General features: G+C 45.4%; 1 protein-coding gene across 1 annotated transcript in view; it reads left to right on the forward strand.

The window, feature by feature from the left end:
* Positions 1 to 3,778: 3,778 nt before the first annotated feature.
* The window catches only part of CASTOR2 (cytosolic arginine sensor for mTORC1 subunit 2), a 117,438-nt gene continuing 105,856 nt past the window's right edge, over positions 3,779 to 15,360 (forward strand). The window contains exon 1 of the mRNA XM_066333142.1: positions 3,779 to 4,220. Within this exon, the coding sequence (XP_066189239.1) occupies positions 4,108 to 4,220 (113 nt within the window). The 5' untranslated portion in view covers positions 3,779 to 4,107. The remainder of the gene's footprint in view (positions 4,221 to 15,360) is intronic.

Below are 15,360 nucleotides of genomic sequence, written 5' to 3' on the forward strand. Positions count from 1 at the left end.
GTGCAGTGCTGTTCTTCATGAACTGTTTGTCACAGTGCGTAATTACATTCCTTTCACCTAAACTATTTCCACGTATTTTCAATTTCTATTTGCCGAAGCTGATTGTTGTTGAGTGTTTCAGTGTGGTTTCCATGCAAATTTCATGCAGACATTTGGGTGGTGAACGTCAGTCTACTTTATGAGAAATTTTGCTCTCAGACAAATTCAGACTCAGAAGAATAGAGTCTCCCAGAGAAGCGCTGGTGAACTGTGCCTTGGTTGCCACTGAGAGAAATGCTCAAGGTAAAAATGCAGACCATCTCCTTGAACTCAAGTTTTTCATAAAATAATCCATTCCTTCTGAGGACCTCACTTCCAGATAAACAGTGCTCCAGGGCAAGCAGGAGATGGGTTACAAGAGAGGCCAGAGTTCAGATCAACACATCTTGCACTGCTCATCAGTTAGAAGGTCCTTGTGATCATGAGCAGAAGCCAAGATGTCTGAGAAGACCCTGTTGGTCCAATTACAGTCTCTATTTTTTTACTGGAGAAACCCCACCAACCCCCAAATTCTGCTTAATGTTACATGAGTGGTACCTGACCCACAGCACCTAGAAATCTCATCTACATATGACAGCTCACGAGTGCTCTGCTTGCCATCCAGGCAGGAGATGACTCAAAGAGCCTGGTGAGCTTTGTTTGGCTGCTATCTCCTCTGCCTGTGCTCTTGTCCGAGCTCCCCATCCCTGTGTTCTGCCTGCCCACCATGTGCTGTGGTAACTGACACTGCGTGGGCAGGGAATGAGTTTTGGTTTTAGTAAAAATGGGCAGTTACACCATCTTCAACAACAGGTCCCTGCTCTGTGGCAGGGCTGGGCCAACTCAGTCCTCCCAAGCTGCAAAAATATGGAAAACTTGAAACTGCAGTAATCAAAAAATATTATAGTATGTTATGTATACTAACAACACATTCTAGGCTGCTCCCTGCATAGAATCTCCCAGATGTACCTGGCAACAAGGGAGAGAGAGATTTGAATACTAATGTCAGCTGGAGGAGGGGGCCCTTATTAGTGTTTTGGCTAATTGCCAGGTTGCCTGCTCTTGAAAAATTCGCCTGTGCTGAGCTAAACATATTTTTCACGTGTAGAAAATTTTATTGAGTGTTGGTAGGGTTTTATATTTTCCTAATGCTTCCTACAGTCAACCGTGTGAAGGTTCACAGTAGCCACGAGGTCAGTGTTTCTAGCTCAAGGGCCTTTAAGCCTTCTTTGGAAGACTTGGGAAACTATAGCAGATGAACAGGCCCAGAAAAGACATTGCAATTTCAGAGAGCACCAGATGTAAACGCACAAAATGAAGAAGTATTTTTGTGTTTTGTGGGCTGGGGGGTGGGGTTTTTTTGCTTGTTGGCTTGATTCTTCTGTTTTTTTAGTAAATACAGATGACTAACTCAGGGCCTTTTCTCCTTCCCTGCAGGCAGAACAAAGTCTCTGATGAGTTGCTTGTTCAAAAGGTTCCCACTGATTTTACCTTTGGGTCTGTTCTAACTTTCTCATTGTTTCATGTAAGCATTTTCTGTGGTAATTAGTCTGTAATAGCATAATCCCTGGTGGCCTTCCCGGACTGTCTGTACTCCCTGGGTTGAGAAAGCTCTGCTGGGGGGCAACATATTTTTCTCTAAGTGGGAAGGGGAAAAGTTGATGTTGTGAATGGTGTCCTGATTATGATGGGAAAACCTCTTAAAAGAGGGAAGTTTTGCAGCATTTCCTAGAAATGATTCAGGCTACATTTGTCCGATTTCCTCTGGAAGACCCCAGCAACCAAGATGGTGTGTGTATATTCTGTCCCTGGCTGCTTCCTTCTGAACTCTGTGGTCTGCATTGCCCCAGAGGAACACAGGTATCTCTGTAATTTGAAGATGCAGGTGCAGGCATTTTTTGTAGCTGGGCACAGACACATTCAGAGCTTTGAAGTCCAAGACGTTCAACTGGCAGTGGAAGATTATAAATCTTCTTCAGCTTCCCAAAATGCAATGCCTAGAGTCATCAGAACTGTGAGGCCATGAAGGAAAACTAGGTCTTTCAAGCCTTTTTAAAAACGAAGTAGATATTTGGTTGGTTGCATTTCCTCTAAATGATTTTGGCAAACTATCAGTATGAATGCCTCTAATTGCAAGTTTTCCCTTTTTGGATATAACAAAATTAAGACAGCCTTTCAGGATTATGGCCACAGACAGAGGAAGAACCAACATGTCCAGGGGAAAAATACAGCTATCCCATGGGAATTAACAGAACAGAAAGGGCTTGGAATTCCTAGCTTTGGAAGCTTGTCTCCAGACAAGGGGTTTCTGCAACAGGACAGACCCTAAAAAACTTAAAACTGCAGAAGCTCTTCTTGGTCTGTAGGGGAAGAGGAGTCACTTGGAGTGGGGCTCGGCTGGCTGAGCTCTCATCTTGGGCCCTTGGACACATCCCATGACTCAGTTTCCCTGTGCAGATCAGAGGTTTCTCTTGATAGTCTTTATAAAGTTCATTCGAAATCTTTTGGCAAAAAGCGTCATAGTGACTAGATGCTGGTGGCGTGCTCATGGCGGAATCATGATGTGTGTGATGTGAAGTCAGGACCCCCGTACAGAACCGGGATCAGTTTTATCGCCTAAGTCCTGTTTTATGAGCATGCCGAGAGTGAATTGAGCTCCTGTGTGGGTCAGCACGGTGTCGGTGGGCGCGGTGCAGAGCCGCAGGGGCTCAGAGCTGGAGCCCTGGCACTCCCCAGGGCACTGCCAGAGCTGTCCTGTTTCTGCCTGGAGCCCATCCCTTCGGCCTCCCTGTGCTGAGGATGGGACAGCAGTGGGGACAAACAGCCCATCCACCCTTCCCGCCTTACAACACACACAGGGCCACTTTCATCTTCTTCACAGCTGCGATTTTTCCTCTGTAACACTTCCACGCCAAGCCAACGGGGTTTTTTTTCCCCATTCGACAACAGACAAGGATTTCCCATCCGCCGCACGGATGAACTAACAAGGTAAGCCTCGAGCATTCCAAACCCTAACATCAACGAAAACTTCTAAAGTTCTCCTTCCTGCCGGTTGGTTTTTTTTGCGGGGGGGTGGGAGAAAGATTTTTTCCAGCGGGCGGGAAGCAAAACGAACCAAACCAGAAGACGCCGAGCAGCGGGGCGCTCAACAGCGCGGACCGAAGGCGGGTGTGCCCTGAGGGGGAGCGGCCGCGGGGCTGAGGCGGGCTGAGGCGGGCTGAGGCGGGCTGAGGCGGGCTGAGGGCGGGCTGAGGGCGGGCTGAGGGCGGGCGGAGGGCGGGCTGAGGGCGGGCTGAGGGCGGGCGGAGGGCGGGCTGAGGGCTGAGGGCTGAGGCGGGCTGAGGGCTGAGGGCTGAGGCGGGCTGAGGCGGGCTGAGGGCGGGCTGAGGGCGGGCTGGGGGCGGGCTGAGGCGGGCGGAGGCCGGGCTGAGGGCTGAGGGCTGAGGGCGGGCTGAGGGCTGAGGGCTGAGGGCTGAGGCGGGCTGAGGCCGGGCTGAGGCGGGCTGGGGGCGGGCTGAGGCGGGCGGAGGCCGGGCTGAGGCGGGCTGGGGGCGGGCTGAGGGCGGCCTGAGGGAGGGCGGAGGGCGGCCTGAGGGCGGGCTGAGGCGGACTGGGGGCGGGCTGAGGCGGGCTGAGGCGGGCGGAGGGCGGGCGGAGGGCGGGCTGAGGGCGCGGGGCAGGCGCCGGGAGCGCTCAGGGGCGGCGCGGACTCCAAGGCCCGGCATGCGGCGGGGCGCGGCGCAGGCGCGCCGGCCCGGGCTTGAGTGGCAAGTTGTTTGTTCCAGCGAGCACCAGCTGCTCGGCACTCCGGGCTCCGCTGCTCCGCTCCGCGCCCCGCCGGCCTCTCCCCCCCGCGCCGATACAACTTTTGCACCCTTTGCTCCTTCATCCCCTGCCGCCGCCTCCGGAGCCGGGAAGGGACAGACGGAACCGGGGGAGGGGAAAAGGAAAGGGGAGAAAAAAAAAAAAAAAGGAAAAAAAAAAAAAAAGGCACCGACAATAACAGCCCCCCCCCTCCTCCCCTTCCCCATTCAAAAACACAACATAAACCCCAGGGATAGATGAACTACAAATGAGAAAGAGGAAAAGATGGAACTGCACATCCTAGAGCACAGGCTCAGAGTGGCCAGCATAGCCAAGGAGAGCATCCAGTTGTTTACCTATGGATTAATCAAACTTGCTTTCCTGTCCTCTAAGACGAGGTAGGTGCCGGGGATGGGGCAGCGCGGGGGCGGTGGGGGCAGCTCCCTGCCGGGGACACAGTGCTGGGGCCGTGCCCTGCTTGCCCCGGGGGGACCGCGGGCTGCCGGGGCACCCTCCTCCCGGGGGCCGGGATCTGCCCTGCGAGTGAGCAGGGCAGCCTCCTCGGAGACGGGCTGCTGGGCTGATGGGCGCTCCCCTCCTTGAGGGGAAAGAAAAAAAATAAAGCAGGGTCCTGGGATGGGGGACACCCCTCCTTGCAAGGGGCAGGGTTGGGGTGGGGGTCACCCTCCTTCCCGCAAAGGGGCAGGGGGATGGCACCCTCCTTGCACGAAGTGGTGCTGCTGGCTGATGGGGGGACGCCCTCCTCGCCAGAGGACAGGGTTTTGTTTTTTTGGGGGCTGTGAGGAGAACACCTGCGTCTTCCCCACGCATACCGTCCGCTGCCATCCCAAGAGGGGGAGATGGTGATGAGGCTGGGCGCTGGAGCCGAGGGTGTCCCGGTGCGGCTGTAGGGCAGCCCCCGGCGCTGCCGCAGCTCGCCGCTGCCCGGCGGGTCACTGGGAACAGGTGGGGGCCGGCCGCCGGACAACAAAGGGACAGCAGCAGCCCCAGGAGGAGGAGTGATGGTTGGTTGGTTTTTGTTGTTTTTTTCCTCTCTCGCTCTCTCTGGTTTTTGGGGGGGTTTTGGGTTTTTTTATTTGTTGGGGGTTATTCCCCCCCTCCCCCGGTTTGTTGTTCCTTGCAGCACTTACAAAAAGAGCGGGTCCTCCCGACGCGGGTTTGTTTCAAAGGTGCTTTTCCCAGTGCTGCTAAACTGGGGGAGGACGAGGGGCGATACATGCCTTGCGCCTAAAAATTGTGCTATTAAGTCATTTGGATGGTGATAGTTTTTGTGAAAAAGAAGAACCTAGTGGAAACCACTGTGAGAATTATTATTTTTGGTTTGTTTATTTAGGGAAAGGAAAGAAAATACTGTGGCCAGTTTATTGGATGGATGTAAGGTGCTAGGCCTTTTGCAGAAAACAACTTGAATTGCAATTGCAGATTCTTCTGTCTTCACTTAGTTTGTTGACTTCACGCTATTCAGAAAGAGGAATGGGAATGTAAATAACACAAGTCAAACTCTTCTTGTTTTTCCTGCCTGATAATGAGTATTTCAGTTTTCTCCCCACATTCATTCTCGTATTAAGGTGGGAAATTTTCTTTGGCAGTAAGAAAATAATGAATGGATATTTAAGAAATAGAAAGCAAATTAATTTGTTTTATTTCAAACTGTAATTCAATGCCCTCTGTTAAAATGCTTACAGATGAATGGACCCATTTGTGGTGTAATTTGATTACAGCCCTTTATCTTCATGCCTTGAAATTTCACTCTGATTTGGGGCTGGTCCTATTTGGCTTGCCACTGACATTGTTTGCAGTGTAAAGTATATCAGCACCTTGTTTACTGCTGTCCCTGAATACTCCACAGGGCATTAAATAAAGCTTCTATTTTTATGTGTTGTTTCATTGTAATTGAAAGTTGTTGCTGATTTTTTGAAGGTCTTGTTTCTCCCTCTCCCATGCTTCAAATGTCACTATTACTGTCAACAATCAAGTCTTTTATCTGTCACTCTTAATGCATAGAGTGGAGTTTCATGGGGGTTTTTCTGTTTCTTCGGGTTTTTTTTTTAATTTTTATTTTTATTATTTTAAACTTCATGGATGGTCCTGCTGTCTTTTTGTTTCACATTACATTTCACATTTTCAATGTTAGAGAGCCGCCAAAGGGTCAGGGCAGTAAGAGAACCCCTTTGGGGTGTGATACCTTGTCTGGCATTTGGGTGCAGCACCTGACAGTTTTGTATTGTCTCTGGTTGCTGTGTTGTCTTTTAACATCTACACCCTGCGTATCAATCTTTCCTTACCTTCCATGGAATATCACTGATCAGGAACAACAGATGTTTGTGGAATGATTTGTTGGCATGGGAAACTTCTCTTTATTTCCCTTTTGTTCATTCTGTTATTTTTGCTGACAGTAGAGATGCAGGGGAAGCTTGTTTGTGTCATTCTTGAGACAACTGACAGCACTGAAACGTTTTTCTCCTGTGTGCTTTTGCATGCCCTGGGCAAACAAGGTCCCTGGCCCACAGATCTTCTCTGATGAACGTCATGAGTATAAGAAAGATGAGGGTCTCTGGGAGATGTAACTATAAATTTATGACCTCACTGTTTCTCTTTCCTCCTCCTTTAAAAAGTGAATATGCCCAAAAGTCAACAGCCTTTTATAGGGGTGCAAGACAAATCTCCACTCCCACACACCCCATCTCAGAGAACCCCTCAGGGGAATGAAAGAGGGAGGTGGTCCACATCCCTGCTAATCTTTTCTGATGAGGTAGCAAAGATAGCAGTCACTACATCACCTACTTTTTTCCCGGCTGAGACCTTAAACAGAGTTTTACTGGTGCTGCGAGGCTGCCAGTAAGAAATAATGGTTTGTAGGACAGATGTGATCCTAAGGGGTGACAATGACATCATCAGTATTCTTATGTTAGTCATGCAAGAAACGAGGGTTTTTACACAGCGTCCTGTGAGGAGTGATTTGGAGAGTCTCTTTCATGTTTTCATACATCAGGGGCAAAAGGACTGGAACACGTTTTGTTGTTCTGGTTTTTTTTTTAAATCTTGCACATTTTTCTTAATCCTCTTGGGAAGGAAAAGTAACAAATCTCCCTCTTTATTTGGCCTTTTGCCGCTCTCTCACACTCCTGCCCTTGTTATGACACAAGTGTTTTAATTTAGCTTCTGTTACAATAGCAATATTTTCTTGTGCAGAGAACAGCAGTTTTTAGACTATTCTTATGGCCAGAAGCAAGGCAGCAGCTAATGTGGTGAAGAGGTGAGACAAGTAGTGAATAAAACAGTGGGCTGAACTGAGCTGAAAGAAGAATACTCTTAATCATAACTTTAAGTTAGGCATGATGTATTTTATGCAAAGTTACATTAAGAGGTCATCTAGGAATAAATAATAATGGAACTGCTAAGCAGTTACACTGAGGACTGTGCTCTTGGTGTTCTGCCTTTGTCAGTGCAAGGCCTACTGATTTTAGCAGGCTCTGCCAGGCACCCCAGTGGAGGAGTGATCCATGTCTTTTTTAGCTGCATGCTGAAGATTTGCATGTGTCTAATGTTTCTGCTGTTGCTGTCATCCCTGTTCTGGTGTTTTGTTGATTGTGTTGGTTGGGCATGGTGCTAATAGTGCCAGGGTTGGGGATTCGGTGCTGGTACTAGACATTCACCTAGGAGTTGGACTTAATAATCCTTGTGAGTCCCTTCCAGCTCAGCATATTGTGTCTCTGTGTCTGACTTGAATGTTCTTGGTGCCGAGGATTCTCACCTATTCCGAAGCTGTGCAGTGTGTTTATACGTGTAAATATAACAACTGTGTGTGGCTTCACCATTGCATTATTTTTCTTTTGTATGTGCCTCTGTAAATACTACTTCTCTGGGGCAGAGAACTGTGCTCATCTGAAAACTCCAGCCTTCACATCCCTGTGTGCAAAATGAGCAGCTGCTTCCCTCACACCAAAACGAAGTGTCTCTGCTTCCTTGGTTAAACTGTCTCAGGCTACTGGGAGAACTGCCACAAGTAACCTGCTTGAGCACTTGATACAAATACTGTTTTGCTACATTCCTTTCTTGATTTTTTTTTCTCAGTTGCAAAATATCTTATAACTGCATCCAACAAGGAGAAGTGCTGGGTTCTGCACCTGGGCTGGGGCAGTCCTGGGTGTAGGTACAGACTGGGGAAGGAGATGCTGGAAAGCAGCACCACACAAAGGGCCCTGGGGGTCCTGGTTGGTGAGCAGTGGGATCTGAGCCAGCAGAGCCTGGAGCAGGAGGGACAGCCCTGTCCTGGGGACACCAGGGCCAGGATTGCCAGTGGGGCCAGGGAGGGATTGTCCTGCTCTGCTCTGGGGCGGCCTCACCTCCAGCCTTGTGTGCACATTTGGGCACCACAGTGTGAGAGGGACATGAAACCATTAGGGATTGTCCAAAGGAGGCTATGGGGACAGGGAAGGGCCTTGAGGGGAAGCCCTGAGGAGCTGCTGAGGACACTTGGTCTGGGCAGCTGCAGAAGAGGAGGCTGAGGGGAGACTCCTCACAGTCTGCAGCTCCTGGTGAGGGGAAGAGGAGGGGCAGACACTGATCTCTGCCCTGGTGACAGGGACAGGACCTGAGGGAATGGCCTGAAGCTGTGTCAGGGGAGGTGAAGGTTGGCTGTAGAAACAGGTTCTTCCCCCGGGGAGTGGCTGGGCACTGAACAGGCTCCTTGGGGCAGTGGCTGCAGCACCAAGGCTGGCAGAGCTCGAGGAGCGTTTGGCCAACACTGGGGCACATGGTGTGAGCAGAGCTGGGCCACAAGTTGGACTCAGTGACCCCCGTCGGTCCTTTCCAACTCAGCATGTTTTGTGACTCCTTTTAGTGCATGGGAATTAAACCAGAATGGAGGACAGTTTGGGAGAATGCATGCATTGAGCACCAGTTCATGCAATAGATAGTAGGGAGGTGAGCCTACCCTTGTCTTCTGAGAGTATATAAATATATGGAGAGTCCAGGAGAATAAAGCGGAGTCAGGGTTCTTCCAAGCACTGGGTCCGTGTAATGCTGTTAGCCTGATTTCTGGGTAATTTGATTTCTTTAGTAGACCCCTGAACATCTGGAGTCAATGCTAACAAATAATCTTTCCTGTCTATTCCAGTACCTGTTATAAAGATTTGGTGGTAAGCTGTGAAGTAGTTGAGGGAGAAAAGTATTATTTAAATTGTAAAGCTGTTAAATTATAACTAGAATGAAGCTGAGCAGTTCGTTTGCTCACAGGGCTGGGTGGTTAAAATAATTGTAGGTCATGTGTCTAGCATCACAAATTTTAAAATCTCTGAGGGTTTTTTGATCCTTGTTGGTTTGAAGATGGTCATTATTTCTGAATGCTGAAGAGAAAGGAGTAAGCCCTGCATGTGTAAGGGATGAGACCTTGGTCGCCTGAAGTGTTCAAGGCAGCCATTCCAAAAGTGTCTGTCACTCTGGGTTCTTTTTCAAAACGTTCCAGTTTCTGTTTATTGGTGACTTGGCACAGAATTGCAGACACTTTGCAAGCTTGCAGGTTTGGCACTACCTACAGATGGCTGTCCATGTGAATGGGATGTTTCCCAGAGAAGCTGGATGGGATTGTGTAGCCATGGGCTCTGCTTCGGGTTTGATTCTGCTTGTCACACAGCCACTGCAATGGGATGCTTGCAGGCAGAAGGTATTCTTAGTGTGGAGAGGTCCTAAAAAATATTTATTCCAATAAAAATATAGCAAGAAATGAATGATGACAAAATGTACAGAGTAAGTTCGATTTTCTTTGGGGTTTGAGCAAAAAATAAAACGATATTTGTTGTCTTTAAGTTTGTGGTGGTATTTTTGGTAATCTGTCCATTTTGCTTAGTAATAATTGACACCTCTACTTATGAACAGTGTGCTGTTGCTATTAATATAAGTGTTTCTCATTCCCCAATCACTTGTTTACTGTATATGTGTCCTGAAATTGGAGATACTGTAATAAAAGGTCTATTTTGGACTTCAGAATATAATAGGACAAACAAGTGCTTAAAATGTATCCATGCATCATTTGAGGACATTGAGATCAGCAGTCTGTTTCCTTTGGTATGAACTCAGACAAACACATGTTGTTTATGCCCTTATAAGAGAAACAGATCAGCCTGCAACACTGGATGATTATCTGGCAAAGGCAAGTTACTCCTATCACTAAAACCCTTTTTTTTGGTCTCTTATGGCTTCTGCCATCCTGTGCATCCTAGGAAGACCACTGAGCAAAGGCTTTTGCCAGTTGTAAGATCATATCTACTCACCTAAAGCATGTTGATCGTGTTTTCTTTTGTTGTGGCAAAGCCTCCCAAATGCCTTGAATATTTTATTTTGTTATCTGGAGGTGTGTATGCGTGTGATATCTGAGGTTTGGAGACTTCTTTTTCAGTCTGATTTGGTGACCATCTGTTACAGAAGGACTGAGTACTGATGTCCAGGCACCACAGGAGGCTGGAGTGATGGGAAACCTCATGGCTAAAGCTGCCTGCCCTTCCCCAGGGCACTCTGCTGCCCTGCTTGTGTCACCGTGGGCATTTATGGTGCTGAACTTGCTGGTGGATGTTCAGGATGAGTAGAGCTGGTGAGAATCAGCTAACTGAGTGGGTGGAGAGAACAGAATTTACTTGTTTGGGCTGAGGAGGTATATAAGCCTTTTAATTGTGGATGTCATCAGTTTGCATTCAAGGCTGCTGGGTGTTTCAGCTGCTGCTGGGCTATGAGAGCATTCTGCAGTGTTTTAACATGTTAAACCTTGGAAGGAACAGATTTCCTTCCCGATGGTCTCTTACTGTTTATCTACAAATGTTATTTTTTCCCTTTATTTTCTGCTTCTGGCACATGGCTTACCAGTGGGGCACTGCCCAATTTTCCCTTTCTTTGCCTGGCAGTTCTGTCATGCAGTCAGCCCTCAACCTACCATGTGGTCCCATCAGGCTGAGGCTGATGCCAAGTCAGAATCTGACAGGAGGGCTTAGAAACTAAATGAGATTCAAAAGGTTGAATGGAAGTACTAGATCAAACCCAGAGGGTAATGGTGAGCAGCACTATGTGCTGGAGAAATACTGATTTAGATATTATACTTTTAAAATAAATAAATATTTGCCTGTAGTTTGTAGTGGGATACTTGATTATCCTTATTTCCCATGCCTCAGTTCATTGGGAACGCTGTCACATAGATGAGATGCATCACCTGTGTTATGTAAAAGAAACATCAATGGTGCCCACTCATGTTGAGCTGAGAAATAGAAAAGAGGAAAAAATATTCATCTTTTAACATGTAACTCATTGAAGATCCCCTCAGATGATTTTTTTTTTTTTATTACTTTGAGGTGAAAGTCAGTATTTAAATTAAACATGTGGCTTTTATCAGTTAGATGGTTCTTTCTGCAAGCTGGTACTGGTATGCTTCAGCAGTAGGGCCAGTGCAGGTCTGTTAAGGGAAAGTGTGAATACTGTGCATTTGTCATCTCAAAGTATCAGCTGAATTGTTCATTTACACAATAGTTTGAATCCACAGTCTGCCCCTCCACTAAACTGTAACTTAAATTAGGCTTAAATTTGCTGGCTGAATTCTTTGACAATGCCTTGGTCGTTCCCTGTAAACATGTAAGTCTTTCCATTGATTTTTTTTTTAATTGTTTATCACACCACCTCATTTATCCAATACACAACCTCTTAGTCATCCTGCATGTTAGAGTTTTAATATATTTGGACAAGGGCTGCAGTTTCTTTCTCAGCAGAAACAGTACAGATTTGTTCTTTTGTTTACCGCCAGCTCAAGAGTAAACTCCAGCTCTGATCTGCTGGTAACTGAAGGCTGGTAAAAGAATTATCCTACAGGAATGTGAAGAAATATCTCCATTCATTATTTCAAAATCAGCAGAGCAAAGCCTCTGAGCTACTGTTATCATTTCAAAGGAAAAAGATCTCCTCTCCCCACTCTCAGCTCAGCTTAGTTTTATGTAGATAAGATATATTTGTTAAGAAAGAAAAAAAAAAGGCAAAAATGTTCTATTATGGCACAAAAGAAATGAAGATTGATTAAGCCAGTTTCATGACTATACAAGCCCTTGTTAGTCCCAGGCGTACTGCACAAAGTTTTACTGTGCTGACCATTGAAACAAAGAATCTGATCTCATTTTTGTGGTCTGATATATAATAAACATTATGTACTGGTTATTAATGTTTTATTTTCACATCCAGAGAAATCCAGTGAACGCCTAAACTTTCTCACCAACTGTAATAACCTTACTTTGGTCTATTAAATGTGGCTTACTAGAGATTAAAATAAAAAGCCTACTTCTGATCTGCAGCCTGCTTTAGGAAGCTCCCAGCAGTAATACCAGAGATACCAGATCTCCCAGCAGATACCAGAGCTGCAGTTTAGCACAGAGTTGGCATGTAGAAGAGAGAAATGGCAAGTTTGCTTGGTGGCAGAACACCATTCCCTAATCCTTTGGGGAACTCTGAGGTATGTTTTTGTGGGGATGCTTGGGTAGGCAAAGTGATTTTTCCAGAATTTTGTGGTCCAGTAATGTTTGGTAATGTGATGAAATAAATATTTTTAAGATACTTGTGCTATTTATTGACCAGTAATTGTAGAGAGATGTAGGCTTGTTGTTAATGGTTAGCTGTCCTTGACCCAAATTTTTTCAATACAAATTGTTTATAATGTAGGAACCAAACCCTCTCAGGATTTGGAGTGAGATGTATGTTTGACTGAGAGGTAACTGTAAAGGGGAAGTTAATCTTCTTTTCATGTGATGTTTTAGCATCCTTATTATAGAGGATACTAGAGATGGCATAAGGTGTGCCTATTTAGGAGTAAAATGCAACCTTTAAGTTTTACTTAAATTCAAATAGATGAATTTAAAAAGTTGTAATGGAGAAATTTCTGAACCTAAGAGAGGAAAATTTAGAAGTTTTGACATGGGTGGAACAGTTGAAAATGTATGTGTGACTCTCCCTGTCTTTTTCCATTTAGACCTTTTAAGAATGTTGCATGAAGAGAATCTGGATAATGATATGCTCTGGTTTTAGCAATATCTGAATATTTATCCTGGTTCTGTGGTTACAAGGTCGGTGTTCAGCCCTTTCTTATGCCATGCATGTTTTTGCAGGGTGAGTTGGTGGAAGTTGATAAGTTAGACCTTGACTGAAATGGCCCATGTTAATCTTGCTTAACATTTGTAGCTTTTATTTCTTTTCCTAAAGAAAGATTGACTCTTTTCCCTTGATAACCTTTAAGGCACTCACTTGCAAATAAATGTAGTCTTGGCAGGAAGAAAAAAAAGGTAGCTCTTAATACTGAGGAGGATATACTCTGCATGCATCTAAGCAACTGTATACATTTACATACATTTACTTAGTCGTTATTTTTGTGCTCTTTTGAAAATGATGGATGACTTATCAGGTGATTAGTCTTTCGGCTGTGATCTTTTTCAAGCTGCTTTTGGGTAGAAATCTAGTTGAAAATGTTTGCAAACATTTTCATTTGCTCTTTTTAAACTACTACACAGTATTAAATGTGCTAAGTATTTAGGAAAAAAAAATCTCAGCTTATTTTGTGTTTATAACTAAGCAGTGTAACATGACCTGTCCTAAACAAATGAAACCAATGGTGACTTGAGACTGTGCTTGGCAAGACACTGGAGCTGGAAGGTCTCAGCCCTCCACATCTACTTCTTATTTGCAGACTGGAAGAAGAAAACCAAGTTTACTTGCCTTGTCAGTTCCTAATTTGTTTCCCAACTTGGAATTAACTAGTGATCATTTTGAACTAAACGGAATAATTTGAAATAAGGAAAATATTCACCCATCTTGTGGAAGATAATACGCTGTCAAAATCTGCTGTATTTGCATAAGTGGACTGGTTACAGTGGCTTTGTCAGTGATTTCTCCTCAGCTGACTTAGTTTGCTTTGGAGTTTGGAGCAGCAAACATATTTTGATAAATGTTGTTTAAATTATCTCACTTATGCCTAAGATAATATTGCCTCTGCAAAAGATTTTTGGATTTCAGGTATCTTTTTATCAGATGAGCTAATGTTAAAATAAAATTGTGCTCTTAATCGTTTTCATATTCAAACTGTTGCAGTAGGGTGGTGTTAGAATTGGCCTTTCACTGTGTGGGGATAGATTTCAGGCAATTTATGATATACTGAGATGATGTGTTGCAAGTTGCATGTTATTACCCATTTGGCGTTTTTGTAAACCAAGCAGCGTTTTATTGTGTGTTGTTTGTTTGCATCTGCTGAGCCAGAGAGGTGTGAAACCACAAACTTGTGGCTCAGTCTCCCTTGAGCTTACTGCAGGTAACTCTAGTTAGTGAATGGTTTTTTGCTCTGAGTGGTGGGTCAGTGTGCTTTGCAATAGGTCCATCTCACAAATTAAGTGGTCACAAATTGACACAGATTATGTTTGTTAAGAGATTTTTCTTCCGGTAAAATGCCAGCAATGTAGAGTGGTTATAGCAAATTTTTTGCAAGCAAAATCAATACTTCATTATGGAAAATAAAATGGATGTAGTTACCTGCATTGCAGACAAGGTAACTGTAGGTACAGATGTGCAGAATGACTGGATTCCTAAGGAACAGAGCATTTTTAGCACAGATTTTGTTTTTCAATGATTGTTTTCTTGTCAGTATTCCTGGCATACTGTGTATCAATATTTTGAGGACTGCCAGAAACTACTTTGCTACACCAGTGTGATGTTGGCTAAACGCAGAAAAGTAGGCAAGAATTTGGCTTGACCAAGAGCAGGCTTTATGGTTTAATGGGGAGAAAGATGAAGAGAGGTGATAAAGGCCAGAGCTGGCCTTGTGAATGGGCATGGATGGCTCATGACCTCCCAGGAGCCTCATGTGGGTGGGACTGATGGTTAATGCCAGAGTGGAGCCTCAAGCTTCTTGTGCAGTTTTCAGTCCAGGCCTGGTGCATTGTCACAAACGTAGAAAACAGCAAATCATCACAGAACGGATGAGGTCAAGAAGGATCTCTGAAGATCATGTAGCCCAACCCCCCAGCTCAAGGCAGAGGCTGCTCAAGCAGCTTGCTTGGGATTTTGTCCATTGGGATCTGTGCTTAAGGCCGTGCATGGAGCTTTGCTCTCTGCTGTGTTAACGTCTCGTTGACCTCATTGACATTGTAATGCTTTGCTCCATTTGGCATTACTTTCCCCGTAGCCTTATAATGTGTGATTTAATGTCTCATCTCAGCACAACAAAGCGGGTTTTAAACCTGAAAGTGAAACTGTGCAACCTCTTGCTTATGGAGAGGACTGTTGGTATGAATGAGAGACTATTTACCGCAGTAGTTCATTGGTCCTTTGTGCTGCTTTGTGAACATTTCAGGTGGAACTGCATATTGCCTTTAAACAGTGAAAAACTACCTGAAACAAACTAGATGCCAAAAAATCCCATAGCTTGGTAAGAGCAAAGCTTGCCTTGGGAAAGGGCATGTACTCACTTCTGTGCTGGTGCAGACAACTTAATTATAATTTGTAATGATG

The sequence above is a fragment of the Sylvia atricapilla genome, chromosome 20, assembly GCF_009819655.1.
Source record: "Sylvia atricapilla isolate bSylAtr1 chromosome 20, bSylAtr1.pri, whole genome shotgun sequence".
Taxonomy (NCBI): Eukaryota; Metazoa; Chordata; class Aves; order Passeriformes; family Sylviidae; genus Sylvia; species Sylvia atricapilla.